Here is a 19,826-nt window from a genome sequence, read left to right as displayed (position 1 = left end):
AGACTATGATACTATGATAAGGCATTCACCACCATCCATGAGTCAGGATAAAGATAAGGCATTGGTCACCTCTCCCATTCAGCAGCATCTAAGGCCAGCTGGACAGCCATTACCTCTGTAAACTGACTTGATTCTCCTTTTCCTTCTGTGCCCTCTGCAACCTGTTGTGTGGGGCTCCACACTGCAGCTTTCCATCTGCAGTGCTTCCCCACAATGAGACATGATCCATCAGTGAATAGGGCATGTTTCTTTTCATTTTCTAGTAGTTCATTGAATGGAGGGGCCTCTTTAGCACGTGACAGCTCTTCTGCTGGAGATGCTCCAAACTTTTTGCCTTCAGGCCAGTCCATGATCACCTCTAATCTTCTTTGAGATCAGAGCAAAGCAGGTGGATGACACTTAATAGCAATTTCATATGAAAGGTTCTCCTCAGGAAACCCTGTTGGCTGGTTTTATGACATCTAAAATGAAATACTCAGGCTTTTGTAGCAGTCAAGCTCTGAGCAAGTGAAATGTGATGAGGTCTGAATTCTCAGGCTGCTCAACCAACAGCCTCCCCTGCAGCGATCTCCCCATCACGGCATCATTTATGTTAGAAATGACCACTCAGGCCATCCAACTGTTAAGTCAGATAAGATCTGCTTCAAAAGTAATGCCCCCTCTTGTATTACCTGGGCCATAAGATCAGAGGCAGATGTAGGAGATGTGGCTGTAGAGATTGTGATGTGCGGAATCAAACTCTATATCCAGAATTAGGTTATAAATCAGGTATGTGTTTATTCAGCTCTGGGCACAGAGGAATCACTCCTTCTATCATGTGCATCAATGGACAGAAGTGGTAGAAAGTTATAGATCAAGTGTATACATATTCAACAGATTTCCAAGATATCATTAACACATTCATTGTTTTTTGGGGAACTCATTTACATGATGTCCCTTCTACTGACGCGTGCGCAGTCCATAGTGGGGGTCTCACGCAGGTGGTTGTTGGGATGAAGTCAGAAGTCTTCCTCAGGTTGCTCTGACTCATCTCCTCTACTCAATCAGTCAAAACCAGTTTCTTTTTTTCTTTTACCAGCTTCCTAGAAATTGATGTGGTGTAGCACATAGCCAATGGGCTCTGTGGTTTTCATGGCCAACTGACTGTATATGAAAAACTATAAAATGAGAAGCTATTCAGGAGGCTTTGTTGGTAATGGCCCCACTGGGACCAATTACAACTCCAATACTCTCTAACATTTCTAGACAACATTTTGACTGCACCTCCATCATTTGCTTACAGCAGTCTTCTCTCAGTCCCCAAAGTTCACGTACACCACATACACTGTGGGGCTCATTACCGTGCAGAAAGACCTATAGAGCCATTTCTGTCAAGTCTTCAAAGCCTGAACTGCTCCTTAGGGAGGTCTCAGTGTTGCAGATGAAGGTTTCAAGGATCACTGTCCACAAATGGATATGTCCTATTTAAGGATATTTTGTCTTACAGCAGGCACCGAGATGTCACCGAGTGCAGCACAACCCGTGTGACACAGATGGCAGCTCTGCCAGGGAGAGGGAGGTACAGCCAGCATGGGGGTAGCATTGGGGATCCAAGAGGGAAATGTACTCAGTGAGAGCTGATAACTGGAGAGTGACTGCAACAGGCAAAGATGGAAATGAATGGTGATGGAGGAGAAAGAAGGCTGTGCAAGAGGAGGGATGCAGGGGGGCAGTTGCTTGTGGCCCGATGTGTGGTCAGTGCTGGTCCGGCTGGTTGTGTGGGAGGCATGGGAGGGAGCTGAGTCCCCTCCAGGAGCCAGGACTACAACCTCAGGATAAGATGCCTGAATGGATTCAGCTGAATCCCATCCCTATGGAAGTTTAAGGGTGTCCTGCAGAGCCAGGATCCCTGCATCCCAGGGCTGTTTGCAGGGGCAGGGACTCAGCCGCCAGCCAGGCTCAGCACTCAGCCTGTCCAAGGAGCTGCCCAGGTAGCTGTAGGGAGATGTGTGTTGGTGGGAAGGAGACCCTCAGCAGCACAGGGGCCTTTTGCCGCTTGGGGTGCTGCATGAGGCTGAGGCTCACAGCTGCACTGCATGCTCGGGGCATTGCATAGGCAACTATTCTAGAAGGAGGACCAAACATGGTACTTTCTGCCCCATACTCAACTGGTTGGTCCTGACTGCCATCTTGTATATTCCCACTGGACTGTATTAGGTTTCCATACCTGCATTCAGATTTTGGTCAAGCTCTCCTGATCCTGATGTCCATTTTGCACTGTTGTCTGTAGGCTATCTGCTGGAGCTGTGCATGGCTGTGGATGGGCATTCTCTAACAAAGCGCTGTTGGTGTTGTTTTATGCAGAGAAAATGCTCCAAAGAAATATCCTGAAGAATCACACCATTGGACCTGGATTTCTTCTGGATTTTTCGGATCCCCCTGGGCTGCCAGGATTGTGCTTCACCATCTTCCTGCTCATTTATGTCACAGTTATCATTGGGAACAGCCTGATTGTGCTGGTTACAGTGCTGGACTTGAGTCTCCGCAGCCCCATGTATTTCTTCCTGAGAAACTTGTCCTTCTTGGAGATCTGCTACACGTCAGCCACTCTCCCCAAAATACTGATGTGTTTCCTGATGGGAGATGTCCGAATCTCCTTCCTTGGCTGTGCTGCCCAGCTGTATTTCTTAGTTTTGCTGGGAAGCACTGAGTGCCTCCTGCTTGCCTCTATGGCTTATGACCGCTATGTGGCCATATGTGACCCCCTGCACTACAGCCTGGTGATGAATGGTGGGTTCTGTGTCAGACTGGTGGTCGGCTCATGGATGGTTGCTGTACCAATACAAGTGGGCCAGACCTACCAAGTGTTCACCTTGCCCTTCTGTGCATCCCATCACCTCCATCATTTTTTCTGTGATGTTCCCCCTCTGTTGGAGCTGGCCTGTGCAGATACTTTCTGGAGCTGGGTGACCCTGCACACTATCATCCTGCTTTTTGCCGTCCTTCCCTTTTTCATGATTGTCATTTCCTATGTTAGAATTATCAAGACTGTTCTGAAGATGCACTCTGCTCCAAGCAGACACAAAGCCTTTTCCACCTGCTCCTCACACCTCATAGTGCTGACTCTCTTTTTTGGCTCAGCCACAGTTGCGTACTTCAAACACCACTCAAGGGACTCTGCAGACACTGACAAATACCTTGCCCTGTTTTACACGATTCTGACCCCCATGTTTAACCCTGTCATCTATGGAATGAGGAATAGGGAAGTGAGAATCGCCCTGAGAAAACTCCTGTGGGGAAAGTGATAGTGCAGAGTGGGTGAAATTATGCCCCAATTGTTCCAATGAGCATTTGGCTGTTTGTGTGTTGGCATCCAGTTTTGGCTCAGACACCTCCAGATGGGGCACCTCCAGATTTGCTGCACTGTCCCACAACCCACTGCATCTTCCAGAAGGAATCAAAGTTTATGTAGGATAGAGAAGGATGTGTGGGGCTTCACTGTCACATCATCACAGGGCAGGAAATGAAGGATCCCTGCTCCCTGGCTTTTTGAGGTCTCTACATTCAATTTTGCCCTAGTTACCATATTATACTGCATATTATCCTTCCTATGATTGCACTGTACCTCATTAATGGTATTCCAGTCAGAATTCTGCAGGTTAAAGAAGAAGGAATTTTCAGAGAACCACAGTTGGATCCAGCACACAACAATCCAACACCACACAGCATCCTACCTACCCTGAACGACTGCTATGACGCATGGAGGCCAAAGGCATGGAGTCAATGGACACCACCGCCACTTTAGAGGGATGGGCCATAGACTGTGGGAATGATATCTATGTGTGTATATAAAACAAACAAACAAACAAACAAAAAAAACAACAGGAAAGATGAGAACAGTTATTTGGAATGTATGGAAAAGCATTGAATCTGTAAGTGATACGGAATGAGGGGTGGGTACCATTCTGGGCTCAGTTGGGATGCTCTGACCTCAGGAAAAAAGCAGTGCTGGAATACCTCGATGTTTTTGCTGCTGCTGAACAGTGTTACTTCAGTTCCTCAGCTTCATGCACTATCCTTCCAGCCATGGGGGTTGAAATATCTGGGATGGGATGGCACCAGGAGCTGAGATCAGAAACTCAAATGGATATTTCATTCCGTATGACATCATGTGGAAAAAAAGCTTCTTTTGTAAATACATCAATATTCAAAAATTATTAACATCAGAATTTTATTATTTTATTCTCCCCCCCCACACACACCCATATTATTTTTTCTGCCTTAGAGAAAGTGAAGAGGAAGGGGAAGTGAAAGTGAAGAGGAAGGGGAAGGGGAAGGGGAAGGGGAAGGGGAAGGGGAAGGGGAAGGGGAAGGGGAAGGGGAAGGGGAAGGGGAAGGGGAAGGGGAAGGGGAAGGGGAAGGGGAAGGGGAAGGGGAAGGGGAAGGGGAAGGGGAAGGGGAAGGGGAAGGGGAAGGGGAAGGGGAAGGGGAAGGGGAAGGGGAAGGGGAAGGGGAAGGGGAAGGGGAAGGGGAAGGGGAAGGGGAAGGGAAGGGAAGGGAAGGGAAGGGAAGGGAAGGGAAGGGAAGGGAAGGGAAGGGAAGGGAAGGGAAGGGAAGGGAAGGGAAGGGAAGGGAAGGGAAGGGAAGGGAAGGGAAGGGAAGGGAAGGGAAGGGAAGGGAAGGGAAGGGAAGGGAAGGGAAGGGAAGGTTATTGGCATTTGTTGGTGCTCAGTCCAGTTAGAGAGCTCTCTCAGTTTACTGTGGCATCAAAATAGAGCTCCTTCATTGTGTTCAACATATATCTCATATACTCACAAACAATACTCTAATCAGCTAATTGGCCCTAAATTCTCCCAAACAACAGTGACAGAGGATGAAAGGTTTCTCAACTGTGAAAAGATTAACAGTGCATACAAAAGAACCTCCTGGTTATCCTTTGTCTTGCGTAGCAGACTCCCAAGGCTTCACAGTGATAAGGTCTGTCAAGGAATCTGTTCAGCTCTTTGATGACTCACTCTCAGTTACATCTTTGCACAACTCCAGAACTTTCAGTCTGCCTTTAAGAAATTTAAAATGAAGCTGAGATGATCTGCTGTTCTCAGCTGTACTTCAGATGACCACAGCTGCTTGCAGCAGGACATGTGTAAATGGATAGTGTTATTTTTGTTGGGAACACCCAAAAGGCAGATGTTCACTTCTGCTGAGGTATGTCAGTGGAGGACTTCTTCCACATAAGTGATTTCTGCTTGGTCTGTGCTTAGTTTGAAAAACAAATCTTTAAATAAACCCTTGTCAGTTTTGCCATTTAGAAGCAGTGGAAGCAAACACGTAATGACACTGTGCAGTATACTTATTTCTAATTACACTGGGGACAAAGGATCCAAAGAGACTTTAGCAGATCCTTTCCTCTCCAGTTCTGATTTGTCTCTATTCACCCTTCCTAAGGATGTGAAGTTTTGAGAAGGAAGTCTGGAATTTTCTTATTTATCTGACTTGGTCTGGAAAAATGTGCTATCATTTGTGGTGAAAATCCATCAGTGGAATCCATTTGGATGTGGTGCTTGGGGACATAGTTTACAGGAGGGTTGTTTGAGTTATGGTAGTACAGTTGGTTTACAGCTGGACTTGAGGATCTTGAAGATCTTTTCCAACCTGAGCAATTCTATGATTCTATGAGGTGACTGGGATTTTGGATGAAAGAAAGGCTGTGACTCATTTACCTTGACTTGTTCAGCCTGGAGAAAAGATGGCTGCAGGTTGACCACACTGCAGCCTTACTGTCCCTGAAGGGAGCCTATAAACAGGAGGGGAGTCAACTCTTTGAAAGGGTTGATAGCAGCAGCACAAGGCAAAATGGTTTGAAGTTGAAGGAGGGAAGACTGAGGTTGGATGTCAGGGGGAAGTTCTTTACTCTGAGAGAGGTGAGGTGCTGGAACAGCTGCCCAAGAGAGGCTGCGGATGCCCTGTCCGTCCCTGGAGGTGTTCAAGTCCAGGTTGGATGGGGCCCTGGGCAGACAGGTTAGCGTTAAATGTGGAGTTTCTTGGTCCTGATTGCCACAGGGGGGGCTGGAGCTTCATAATCCTTGTGATCTCTTCCAACCCAGGCCATTCTGTGATTCCATGATTCTATGATTGGCACAACACCTTCCACAGCTGCCTTACCAACAAATTGGCTGGCTATTTTTTTTTTTTTTTATTTTTATTTTCATTTTTTATTTTTAATAATGCAGTGAAAAAGTGCATGGAAAATTGCCTGGACCAATTTCAAGAAGCAATTATAAGAGATGTGAAGGTAAGTAGGTGAGAACAAAGTAGTGGTGTACATCAGGGCTGAGCTGCTTTATGTGTTCACTAAGGAGTGAATGCTGGAGGGCCATGTGCTCACAGGGAGCTTGTGGGGGAAACCCAGCTCAGGAGAGTGGTCAATATGTGGGAGGGGAAGGCTCAGGTGCTAAATCCTACAGATACTCAGTTAGTTATTTCCCATGAGATTGGTCATATACTTTGAACAGGTTGTCCACAGTCCGTGCGATATAAACACCCCACTTCACAGCTGTACTTGGTTCTGTCTGCATGCAGTGCTACAAGAAAACCGAGAGCACTGTGAGCTGTTGGGTGCAGTGCCTTCTGGGGTGTTATTGGAGGGCTTTGTGGGCAGAGGTACCTGGAGTTCAATCCACGTAGATGCTGCCCCAGGAAGTGACACTGTGTTGAGAAAAACACTCTTTCTGAAGACATATTTCTGAACAAGAGGGATTACTGGGGTGATCAGAGGCAGACAAAGAAGCAGACTGAAGGGCAAGCACAGGGGACATTGTAACAATGCTTTGTTACTCCTCAAAGTAAAAATAAAAGACTGGTTGGAGGAATATCAGCACTGTCCTGTAAGGCTGTGTTTGCATTGCCTCCCATTTTCACCAAACAGCTGCCAGCTGGTTGCAGATTCAAAAGAACTTTGGGGGCACATTGGGGTCACGTTGGGGTGACACTGAAATAACTTTGGACACTTCAGGGTCACTTTGGAGTCACATTGGGGTTAGTTGGGGGTGCCTGCCTCATGCAGGTGGGTGTTTACTCATGGGAAAGGACAGGGCTTTGGGAAGAGAGGTGGGGCCTTATGGAGGCAGGCGTGGTTTTAACGGGGTGAGTGTAGCTTTGGGGGTGGGGGTGGGGCCTAATAGAATTGACATGGCTTGATTGGGCGAGGCCCAGTAAGAAACCAATGACTGAGTCATGATGGAGCCCAAGAAGAAGGCAGAACCAACAGTGGGTGTCCAACTGGAAAGTGAACTCTTGAATCAATGAATCGAGGCCAGCACTCCATGAAGGGCTCTATAAACCCTCAGCATCCTCCAGATAATACCTAATAAGTTTATTAGATCCTTAATGATAATTTCATGGCACACTGTCTTCTCCCTTGTGTGGGTTGGTTCTTCCCTGAATCACTCCGTATGGGATTTAGTATCGCCACAAGGCTTTATTTTATAGAAGACTTCCTGAAGGATAATGACTGTGACCTTCATTTGTTTACTCCAAAATGCTTCATAAAAAGTCCACACCACAGTGAGCATTTGTGGACTAACCTGCCTATGGAGCTTCAGATCTCCTTGTTGCACAGCGTGTAGACCATGGGGTTCATTAAAGGGAAAATGACCGTATGGAAAAGTGCAATGACTTTTTCCATTGGGAAAGTCCGGAAGGGGAGGACGTAGATATAAATTGCTGGGCCAAAGGTGACCAAAACCACAACCATGTGGGAAATGCAGGTGGAGGTGATTTTGTTCTTGGCCTCAGAGGAGAACGCCTGGAGGTTCAACACTAGGGCTGTGTAGGAGATGAGAAGGAGCACAAAGCACACCACGAGGACAGAGCCGTTGTTGAGGAACATCAGCAGTTCCACTGTGTCAATGTTGGCACAGGCCAACTTTGCCAGCGGTCGGACATCACAGAAGAAGTTGTCCAGGATGTTGGGGCTGCAAAACGGGAGAGTGATGGTGAGAGCAAATAGAATGATGCCGTGAATGAGGCCGCTGCCCCACGAAGCTCCAAGCAGGGTGCAGCAAACAGTCTTGTTCATGAGCATGGTGTAGCGAAGGGGTTTGCAAAAGGCAACATAACGATCGTAGGCCATGGTCAAGAGCAGGAAGATTTCCGCTGCTCCCAGGAAGTGAAGAAACAAGAGCTGAGCCATGCAGCTGTTGTAGGAGATGGTCTTTGGGTTTGAGAATAAGTCAACCAGCATTTTGGGTAGGGTGACAGAGCAGTAGCAGATATCCAGGAATGCCAGATTGGCCAGAAAAAAGTGCATGGGTGATCTCAGTTGGGAATCGCCCCAAACTGTGAGAATGATGAGGACATTGCTTGGGAGAACTGCCATATAGAACAGCAGGAAGAAGGAGAAGAAAACCGACTGTACTCTGTGGCTGTGGGGCAGTCCCAGCAGAACAAACTCTCTGACTGTTGTTAAGTTCTCGTGCTCCATTTGGACTCTCATGAGCGCTGACAAACAGGAATAAACAAACCAGTGCAAATATATTGCAATATTACAGCAACGTGGGCTGTACTTGCACTATGCACACCCTATGAGCATTGGTTGGTGTGATGGAACTCCATATGGGGAAATACTTGAAAGCTGGGAACGGAGATTCCCACTAAGGTGGGCGCTATACTGCAATTGGGAGCTGAATGTCAGCACATGGTGGGATGGTCCATGTTTTCTCTCTCTGGGAACTGGCGCCAAAATTGATTCTAGGTTGTAGACCATCAGTGCAGTCTCCTGTAGTGCTGCTCTTTGTGGTCTGAGCTGATTTCTTACATCCCCAACAGCTGCACAGAGGTCAATGCTATTCCTTTTCTCCCAGGCCTTACAAATCCGCTCAGCTTTTGTGATGGGAGCACCGAGACTTACAGCAATTCCATCTCTGTGTGTAGAATCAGCCACCAGATGCACAGCATTGCAGCAGAAGCCCTTTCAGATAATTCTGCCAAATGCATCTCTCTTCCTGAATGCTGTACAGCACAGCACTGAGTTCAACATCCATGCACAGTGCAGCGGACAACACGAGGAAGGTGAAGGCTCTAACTTACTGTGCACAATGCGGGGCACATGGAGGCCTGACGACACGGCCGTCTGCTTTGCTGAGGTTGGCAGAGATGAAATCTGGGAGGTCTGATACAAACAAGACAGTCTCACATTCCAGGCAATGACAACCACCATTCTGTCCCCAAATTGTCCTGAAATGGCCCAAAATTGTCCCTAAGTTGACTCAAAGTGTCCTCTAATGTCCCCAAAATGATCAAAATTGACCCCAAATTGCCCCAAATTACCCCCAAATTGTCCCCATATGTCTACAAATGTTCACAAATTGTCCTGATTTACCTCCAAAATGTCCACAAATTGACCCATACTTTCCACAAGTTGATTCAAACTGACACAAAATACCCTCTAAGGTCTCCAAAAGGTCTCCTAAAATTGTCTCCAAATTGTTCCAAATTAACCCCTATTGTCTCCATATTGACCCAAAATCTCCTCTAATGTCCCCGAATTTTCACAAATTAATCGAAATTGACTCAAGATGTCCTTCAATATCCCAAAATTGTCCCATTACACCTCACTGTTCACAAACAGATACAAATTGTCCCCAAATTGACCAAATATATCCTCTGATACCCCTAAATTGTCCCAATTTACTCCCAAATTGTCCCCAAATTGACCAAATATATCCTCTGATACCCCCAAATTGTCCCCAAATTGATCCCAAATTACCCAAAACTTGTCTCCAAGTTGACCCAAAATGTCCCCAAATTCTCCAAAATTGTCCCCCAAATGTCCCTAAATCGACCCAAATTGACCTCCAGGCCTAAAATCACACCCACTGATTGGAAAAGGAAGCCAGTTACGGAGCACTCCCATGTGTTGTGAGTCAATGGGATGCACTCATCTGACAGCTGCAAAGCAGATCGCAGTGGAATACCAGAACACCTTTTTAGCCCATGGTGTCACTGCAGCCATCCCAAAAATGGGGAATTCCATCCTGGATTTTCCCTGGAATGCATCAGTTTGAGTATTTTCTACACTAATCCATTCTCCCCAGCTGTCTTTCAGTGCAGATGAGGGTGCTGGGATAGCATTCAGACTTCCACTTTTCCTCACAGAAATCCCGTAACACATCCTAGTTCCTCACTGGGGCCATCAGAACATTGGGGATGTGAAGAAAAAACAATTATCTAAATATCTCTAATCAGTTAATCCATCATTAACCAGCCATGTGCCCAGCTGAGAGAGCAAAGTGCTCCTTAAAAACATCGTTCCTTGAAGCAGGCTTTAATTATCCATAAGATAATTAAGGTAGGGAAGGAGCACTGAGACCAAGGAGCCCAACCTTCAGCCCATCACCTCCTTTAATAAATCACAGAATAATTAAGATGGGGAAAAAGCACTGAGACTACAGAGTCCAACCTTCAGCTCATCTCCTCCTTTAATTAATCATGGGATAATTAAGATAATTAGGCAACACTGAATGCTGTATTTATGCAGTTGAGCTCTGCTCGGAATGTCCCACTGACTCCCAACTCTGTCTTTAAGTGGATTGATTGCATTAAATGCACCTCTGAGTTGATTCCTGGAATTGATTACCCCACAGAAACTCATAGAGACCCACAGAGACCCATAGTGCTGGAGCTGGGGCAGTATGTTTGGGCTGCGGTTGGAGGGTCCTTACAGATCACAGAACCACAGAATGGCCTGGGTTGGAAGGGTCTATAAGGATCACAGAACCACGGAAAGGTTGGGTTGGAAGGGTCCTTAAAGATCATAGAGCCTTGGAACAGCTGGATTGGGTTGGGTTGGGTTGAAAGGGTACTGACAGAATGGCATGGGTTGGAAAGGAAATCCAAGTGATCCATCCACACTGTTGTCCTGTGCTGGGAGAGTAGCACAGCCTTAGGCACTTTTCTTCCTCATCGAGCTCACTTTCTCAAGCCCACCCCATGCAGACATACATCATCAGCTTCACTACATACCTCCCTTTCAGGACCTTGTGGGCAGTCCATCAGCCTGCTCTGAAGCCTTCTCTCTCTTCCTCTCCCACACACTCATGCATTCAGCAGTGCTGTGCACAGAGTTGATGACTGCTGAGCTCTGGACCCACTCACAGCCACATCTCCCTCCATGTGTGGATCAGTCCACAGCCGGCACTGCCCCACTGATAGGGGTGGATCACTGTGTGGCAGAGGATAGACATATCCTCCCATTGTGCTCTCTTGGGATTCTTTGTCTCTTTAAGGGATTACTGAGACTGCAGTGTTTGTTTTGGTTCCAATGGCAGTGGTTTATAATTACGGCACACAGCTGTGCTGACAGCTCTGATTTCTGTGGGCCTTAATGAAAGTCATCAGATGTTTGTCTGATAGCAACTGTTCACTAATACTTATTGTTATCTTTTATTTTGCCTTACATGAATCTCAACCGGGCATTGCATTCGTGGGTAAAGAAAAGTTGGTTAGAAAATGATAGAAAATCAAAGCCCCTTTGCATTGCAGTTGAGGCTTCCACCCATAGAGCCGTGAAGTCACCGTCCCTGGAAGTGTTCCACCAATGTGGGCCAGAGAGCAGTGCTGGTGGGCAGTAGGTGGTTGGATGAGGGGATCGCTTGTAGTTCTTTTCCAGCCGTAATGACTCAGAGCTGGGGCTCAGTGAGGGTTGGCTGCCCCTGAGAGGTGGGTGGTCTTTGGGATGGAGTTGTGTTTTGCCATTACAGTCAGATTGTAATGAGAAATAATTACCCACAGAGGTAATTGTTAGGTTATAGTTAAAGTTAGGGTTACGGTTAGGGAGCCATCTCCATTGGTCTCTCCATACAAAGTGCCACATTGAGGTCCCATCCAATGCATGATTTTAAGATGGAGAGCCTACCAGGGGTGGTGCCCTGCTTGACTTCTTCTTCTCCTGGGGAAGTAGTGGGGTCACTGTCCCTGCTGGTTTTCGAGGCACTGGGATGAGGTGCTATGAGATATGTTTCAGTAGCTCAGTGGCAGTAGTGATGATGTAAGGACGGCTGAACAGGATGGCCTTCTATGTCCTTTCCAAACTTGTGGTTCTATGATCCTATGTTTATATCTGCTTAAGTGGATTATAATCTATGCTTCCGATATGCAAATGAGCTACCAGCCTCAGCCTTTCAGATTCTGAATGTACAGTTGGATCTGGGGTTGCACAGAATGGAAACCCATCATCCACAGTTCTCCTCATCAGTTCATTTCCTCTCATAGAATCACAGAATCACGAGGTTGGAAAGGACCTACAAGATCACCTAGTCCAACAGTAATCCTCCCATTACTGTAGCTACAACAAAGCATTAAACCATATCTTGTAGCTCCTCATCCAGACACCTCTTGAACAATGCCAGGGATGATGACTCCACCACTTCCCTAGGCAGCCATTCCAGTGCCTGACCACACTGAGACAAAAAGTTCCTTCTTATGTCTGGTCTAAGCTTCTTTTGGTACTAGTCTGCTGGCAAAGACGCGTGCTTCAAGGAAGTGTCAAATGAACGCAATGTGTTTTTGTTGGTGATTGGTTGGTTGGTTGGTTGGTTGGTTGGTTGGTTGGTTTCTCCCTTTCTCTCTTTCCCCCAGAATCTGTCCCACCGGGCAGGGACAGGCATTGCCCACAGACACCGAGGCTGCTGCTCCATGTGATTTAAACAGCTCTGGACTCATGATCCCTCCCTGCACTGTGGGGTTGTTTCCAGTGATTCAGAGGAGATGGCAGATAAACTTATAAGCTTTTACAGTCATTCAGGTACTAAAAAATTAGAGTGAGATCGCCCTGCAGTCCTCTCTTCTCACTGAGCTTCATTTGGTTTATGTGGGTGACATTTTGGAGCCTGGCCTGGTCCTTTTGTGTGGCATCCCTTCCTTCTACTACATGCACTGCTAAGCACGATACCATCAGTAAACACTGAATCTCACTGTCTGACTCATTGATAAAGATGCTGAAGAGCATTGGTTTCAAGATAGGGACTGGAGGACCAAACTCATCATCAGACCCCACCTGTATGACACCAGCTTGCCCTGGAGAATCTACCTTGGCAGGTCCATGTGCTAAAGAGCTGGACAGAACATGTTTTTGGAGAGTCAAACAGGCAGGTTCAACAAGTACCCAAGGTGACCTTGCAAAACCAACTGGTTCTAGACATATTGCTGTTAAAAGAACACGGGGTGTGAGCGACATTGAACTGAGCTGAAGGAGAATGCTGTATCATCATCCACAGTGCCACCACTACCATAACTGAGGCCCATCAAAACACAAAGGCAATCACCAAAAAGACTGGAGTGCTTTTTCGAGTGATGCAGCAGAATGACTGATTTGATGCACTGATCCACTGGCCCTGGATCACATCCCTGCTGAAATCATTGGGATGCAGAGGGTGGGGGAAATGGCTTGTGTGAATATCAGTCTTAGGATATGGTGTGGGTTTTTGTTTCTAACGGTAGACCTTCTCATCTCTCTTCCTTTTAATCTTCTAACTGCTACATGCAGATCACCATTGTTGAAGGAAACCACAGAATGTTTGAACCATAGGTTGGTGTATGGGATGAGATGTGAGTGTCTGTTCATGTGAGCTGGAACAATGCCCTGAGAGACAATTAAGTCACATGGAGCAGCTGGGTGTCCCTTCCCTTTATTAGATTGATGTATCAGCCACTCCTGGAAGAGTCCTGAACAACAGCTCTGTAATGGTCAGGTTTCAGGACAAGGCCTGGTGTGACTTCCTTTGATTTGGATACAGACCAATGTCCAGTAATTAAGGCAACTCCAGTTCCAAATAGGGGCTGATGATATCTGAGCTGCTTCCTTTGATATTATAACTAGTTGCTGGTGGGGAGGTTGGATTTGCCCTGCCTCGGCTGCTGGCCCTGCTTCTAGGTGTAGTTGTTTCCACTCTATGCTATGTGGAACATCCCTATCAGCAGGCTTGGTGCTGGATTCAGCACTCGTGATCTCATCACCTCATTTAATTCCCCTTCTTCCTTTTCTATTTTTTTTTTTTTTTTGGACTTCTAATTGTTTTTACTAGCAAAAGTCTTACTTGAAGTTCCTATAAATTTCAGGAGATGCCTCTTAACAAGTGACCAGCACAGCTGGACTTCAGTGCCTAGGGCAAGTAATGCTGTTCCAGACATATGCTTTTATTCCTAAAAGAATAATTAGTTGGTATCATCCTCCTGGCTGAGTGGCTTATAGTCGACTCCCACTTTACTTCCTTGTCCGTTAGTCCATGCCCAGAGCTTCTCAGCCATGTCACTGTCAACTGTAAGCTCCATGCAGAAGTCAAGTGGGACACAGAGGGCACAGCCTTCTGCTGGGTGGATACAATTGTTGGTTGAACAGGACGGGACAAGCCCTCCCACCATGCCCTCCTGGGAAAATGGCCACCCCAAGAATGGCAGTCTGCCTCCTCCATGACCCCATCTGAAATGCTCCTGCACTGACTGATTAAAGGGCTTTAAACCAGGTCCGAAGGGGAAAGGGAGGGGAACTGGATCTGACAGAGAAGGGCTGAGGGATGTTGTTGCTGTTGGAGATTGCAGGGAAAGCCTCAGATTTGTTCCATAGGACTGTGGGAGGATTCCTCAGAGAAGGTCTTGTTGCCAATGCCCTGTCCTAAATCTTACTGTGTACCCTCTGGGGGTAACCCCAACCTGCTGCTGCCCAAAAGTGCCTGTAGACCAGTGCGGGTAGCATGAGAAATAAACGGGACAACTCAAGAGAAAACCACAGAGCATTTCCTTTCATGCAGGCTGCTGCTTCTGAGCAAGGCCCTGAACACCAGTACCACGGTGTAGATGCAAGGCCCAGCCAGGCTAAATCAAAACATGCTTCTGGAAGGGGATGCTTTCTGAAGAGTCTTTATGCTAATGAGACAACCACAAACATTCACTCAGCGAACTCCAAATCTCTGTGCCTTTGCAGGCCTAGGGTCTTGTTTGTCAGTTGAGATAACCGCACATCTGTCCAGAGCAAGATAACCCAGGGCTTTGTGGGAGCTGGAGAATTGCAGGCCATGGTGCTGATTGTTTACCTATTTGTAGAGCTTTTATAGCCTTGTTATGATGCTGCATTGCACAACTTGTTGCTTACTGCTTGTTTTCTCTGCTGCATCATTTGTCAGCTCTGGATGTTGGATTAGGGTATTTATTTTGCTATGCTGTTTGACTTTGTTTTGTATAATGATAAAATTGGCAGCAGACGAAGTGAAGTTTTGTGCACATTCAGCTCTGTGGACATCTTTGGGTTTTGGTAGTAATATTATCAATATGATTAGGAATTTCACATTTTACATAGTCTCCTCTGGGAGCCCAGGGGTATTCAAGGAGTGGCTGGTCATTTTGTTGAGGGACATGGTTTAGTGGGAGCTATTGGTAATAGGTGAATGGTTGGACTGGATGATCTTTTTGGCCTTTTCCAACCTTGGTGATTCTATGATTCTAGGATTGAGGTTAAACAATTATTCAGGAGTACCAGTGAGAGATCTGCCCCAAGGTGAGAAGGCTCTGCATGGCAGGGTGCATGGGATGGTCTGGGCAGCTGCCTGGAGCGGTGTGCACCCCCAGGTCTTTGGAACTTCATCTCTGAGCAACTGCAGGATCCTGAGAAACTAGTAGAATATTGGGGGCAGGTCTGCTGTGGCCCTGGTAATCCTAAAGAGACACACATGACTGCAGTGTGCCAGATTCAGAGAGCTGGATCTGCTGACAATGCTGCAGCCTCTGCAACTCCTGGCACAGACTCTGCAGCAGTTCCATGTTTTTGCCACATGTCCTGCAGTTGCTCCATGCTCTGGAAAGATCCCGCTGTGTCATGGTTTAATAATTTTGTAATTTTGCTATCAGTATATCACATCATAACATCATATAAAGCATGAATATTTTTACTGAATCTGCAACTTACAGAAGAAGACTACATCTCCCAGAGAACAACACAATAGGTCACGGGACCTAGACTCTATATTAACTCGGTCGCAGACTAGACTGAGGTCTTTCGAGTTCTGGCGTATCAGGGGAGTGTGTGGGAGCCTTCGCTGTTTCGCCTAGATTCACAGTAGGCCTCTCGGTTACAAGCCTCATTCTCTCTCCTATTTTGCATGATTCGTTAGCTCAATTTTCAATTATATTGTATTATATTGTGTTATCCTGTATTTCTATATAGTATTTGGTAAATAAGTGTGCCTCCTTAGATCATTGCCGCTGTTTTCTTTTCCTAATTAACTTTTTCCTTTCGGCCTAGGGCCCCTGTGGGGCCCATGGCCCCCTGTCACAGACGCAGGTGGATTTTCATTCAGACCGTGACAGATTTTTGTGGAGAATGCGGGCAAATTGAGTTGCTGTTTTTCTGTTTTTTTTTTTTTCCTTCTGTTGCTCTTTTAGCTTTTAACAGAGCTACGAGTTTTTTTCCTGTTAAGGAGCTATCTTAGGTTTGCGATTCTGCACCTGCGAGCTTGACCGTGAAAGTCCAGGCGGACTGCCAATACTCCGATATATTTTATAAACACTGCTGAGCTTTGTTTTCTTTTACTTTTTTCCTCTCTATTGAAGGAAAAAAAGAAAAAAAAATTATTTTCTCTTGTAAATTTGTTTTACAAGGGACTGCGTGCCATTGGTTCTTTTTTTTTTGAGATGCTCCAAACATATTGGATCATGTTTAAGCTAGCCACTTTTTCCTATGGAGCTATAGGAATGTATAATGGATTGAAAGCATGGTTAGCAATGCTTACTTCGTATCTGCATACAGCTCCAGAGGTAGCAACTAATGCAACTAATTATACAGAAATGGTGTTTTTTGAGCGTGCTCCTCCTTCTTTCTATGCATCCTTTATGCAGTTTTTGAATGATCAGTGGGCCACACTCTTAATCTCCCTGATCTTACTGTTAATTATTGTAATAATCTCACTCAGTATCTGGATTTATAACATCCGGAGGAAGTCTTCCCTAGAACCAGAGAATACTGAGTGGCAGGGAGTGTGGAGAGGCTTTGGAGAGATTCTCAAAGGACAGACATCTTCAGTGTCATGGAGCTTTACTCCTGAACACTTGAAGAATCCTGAGAGTTTGATCGCATATTTGAGGCAGGAATGTTGTGGCTCAAGCAGATCTCAGGAGGCACAAATGATCTGGGGCCTAGCTAATGTTTATCGGGCCTTATTCAATACCATTCCTGAGAGGGAAGTTTTTGAAGCTGAGAGAGAGAGTCTCAGGGCCGAGAATGAGAGTCTTAGAGCTGAGAGAAAAGACCTCCTGTATCAACGAGACTCATTCTGGTATGAGAAGGAGAGTCTTAGAGCTGAGGGAGAAAGACTTAGGGCTGAGAAGGTAGAGAGAGAAAAAGCTTTTGAACCTGAGAGAAAAGATCTCCTGTACCAACGAGACTCATTCTGATATGAGAAAGAGAATCTTAGAGCTGAGGGAGAAAGACTTTGGGCTGAGAAGGTAGAGAGAGAAAAAGCTTTTGAAGATAAGAGAAAAGATCTCCTATATCAAAGAGACACCTTTTGGTATGAGGGAGAGGCTCTCCGAAATGAGAAAAGCTCCCTGCAATTCAACTCGACACTCTCCAGTGCAAGCACAGTGCCCTGCCTCGGCTGCTCCCAGCTTCTTGGTGTAGTTGTTTCCACTCTATGCTATGTGGAACATCCCTATCATCTCATCACCTTATTTAATTCCCCTTCTTCCTTTTCTTTTTCTTTTTCTTTTTTTTTTTTTTTTTTTTTTTTGACTTCTAATTGTTTTTACTAGCAAAAGTCTTACATGAAGTTCCTATAAATCTCAGGAGATGCCTCTTAACAAGTGACCAGCACAGCTGGACTTCAGTGCCTAGGGCAAGTAATGCTGTTCCAGACATATGCTTTTATTCCTAAAAGAATAATTAGTTGGTATCATCCTCCTGGCTGGGTGGCTTATAGTCGACTCCCACTTTACTTCCTTGTCCGTTAGTCCATGCCCAGAGCTTCTCAGCCATGTCACTGTCAACTGTAAGCTCCATGCAGAAGTCAAGTGGGACACAGAGGGCACAGCCTTCTGCTGGGTGGATACAAGTGTTGGTTGAACAGGACGGGACAAGCCCTCCCACCATGCCCTCCTGGGAAAATGGCCACCCCAAGAATGGTAGTCTGCCTCCTCCATGACCCCATCTGAAATGCTCCTGCACTGACTGATTAAAGGGCTTTAAACCAGGTCCGAAGGGGAAAGGGAGGGGAACTGGATCTGACAGAGAAGGGCTGAGGGATGTTGTTGCTGTTGGAGATTGCAGGGAAAGCCTCAGATTTGTTCCATAGGACTGTGGGAGGATTCCTCAGAGAAGGTCTTGTTGCCAATACCCCGTCCTAAATCTTACTGTGTACCCGCTGGGGGTAACCCCAACCTGCTGCTGCCCAAAAGTGCTTGTAGACCAGTGCGGGTAGCATGAGAAATAAACGGGACAACTCAAGAGAAAACCGCAGAGCATTTCCTTTCATGCAGGCTGCTGCTTCTGAGCAAGGCCCTGAACACCAGTACCACGGTGTAGATGCAAGGCCCAGCCAGGCTAAATCAAAACATGCTTCTGGAAGGGGATGCTTTCTGAAGAGTCTTTATGCTAATGAGACAACCACAAACATTCACTCAGCGAACTCCAAATCTCTGTGCCTTTGCAGGCCTAGGGTTTTGTTTGTCTCACAGAGACATGGTGCGATGGTTCTCACATCTGAACTGTAGCAGAGCAGATACCGATTCTTTATAACGGATGGCCAAGGACAATTAGGAAAGGCTGCTGCCGTCTGTGAGAATGCACTGAGCTCTGCCTGGGGATGGCACAGGAGCCAGCTGAGAACTGATGGAAAGGGCTCAGAGAAGAGAGCAGCAGATTCTGTTCCTTGCTTCCTGATCAGGAAGAACAAGAGGAGGAGGGGGACAAGAAGGTATCTGAGTTACAGCTGGGATGGAATTGTTTTCTTCAGACTGCCTGCTATGGTGCAGTTTTTTGTTTCTAAGAGAAAAACAACGTTGATAACACTCTGGTGTTTACAGCTGCTGCTAAGCAGCCTTGTACAGAGCCAAGGCCATGGTCAGTGGAGTGCTCAAGGAGCTGGGAGGGAACAGACTGTGCACAGCTGACTGGAAGTGGCCAAAGGGATGTTTTGTACCACCTGACAGTAAGCAGAAATTGTATTGAAAGGGGTGGCAGTTCATCTCAGTCTCTTCACTGCCCAGGGCCCAGCTGAGCATCAGTCTGGTGGTGCTGAGCAAGTGCTTCTGCATCAGTTGTTACATACTATTCCATATCAACAGATATACAGTGATAACTATTACTGCTCTCCTTTTATATCTCTTAGTAAACTGCTTTGTTACAACCCACAAGTTGTACTTTTTTTCCCCAATTCTCTTCCCCATCCCACAGGGAATGGGCAGTGCACAAAGCACTGTGTGCTGCTGATCCACATGTTGTATTCAACAACCACCATCATTCGGGTGCCCGATGAGAGGCTCCAAGGGTTGAGATAACAGCACATCTGTCCAGAGCGAGATAACACAGGGCTTTGTGGGAGCTGGAGAATTGCAGGCCATGATGCTGATTGTTTCCCCATTTGTGGAGCTTGTTGAGTCTTCTCATGAAGCTGTGTTGCACAGGTCCTTGCTTGCTGCTTGTTTTCCTTGCTGTACTGTTTGCCAGTATTTTATATAGGGTATTTTTTTTGGTATGCTGTTTGACTCTGGTTTATATCATGATAAAATTGGCAGCTGACAAAATGAAGTTTTGTGCACATTCATCTCTGATGTCATCTTTGAGTTATGGAAGTTATACTTTTGAT

General features: G+C 46.3%; 1 protein-coding gene and 1 pseudogene across 1 annotated transcript; one reads left to right on the top strand and one right to left on the bottom strand.

The window, feature by feature from the left end:
• Window positions 1-2,348: 2,348 nt before the first annotated feature.
• On the top strand, window positions 2,349-3,456 carry LOC146758213 (olfactory receptor 10AG1-like). The gene has a single exon (XM_085517256.1). It carries the CDS (start codon window positions 2,349-2,351, stop codon window positions 3,282-3,284), a length of 936 nt encoding a protein of 311 aa, XP_085373382.1. The 3' UTR covers window positions 3,285-3,456.
• Window positions 3,457-7,498: 4,042 nt separating this feature from the next.
• LOC146758212 (olfactory receptor 4M1-like) lies at window positions 7,499-8,461 on the bottom strand (annotated as a pseudogene).
• Between the last annotated feature and the right edge of the window lie 11,365 nt (window positions 8,462-19,826).

The sequence above is a fragment of the Coturnix japonica genome, chromosome 16 (genome assembly GCF_054131305.1).
Source record: "Coturnix japonica strain WE chromosome 16, WE-NBRP24, whole genome shotgun sequence".
Classification (NCBI taxonomy): domain Eukaryota; kingdom Metazoa; phylum Chordata; class Aves; order Galliformes; family Phasianidae; genus Coturnix; species Coturnix japonica.
Note: the sequence above shows the minus strand (reverse complement) of the source record. Positions and strands in the feature narration are given on the sequence as shown.

Excerpts from the sequence above, each read along its gene's own strand:
- LOC146758213 (XM_085517256.1), top strand. The coding sequence starts at position 2,349 with ATGCTCCAAAGAAATATCCTGAAGAATCACACCATTGGACCTGGATTT.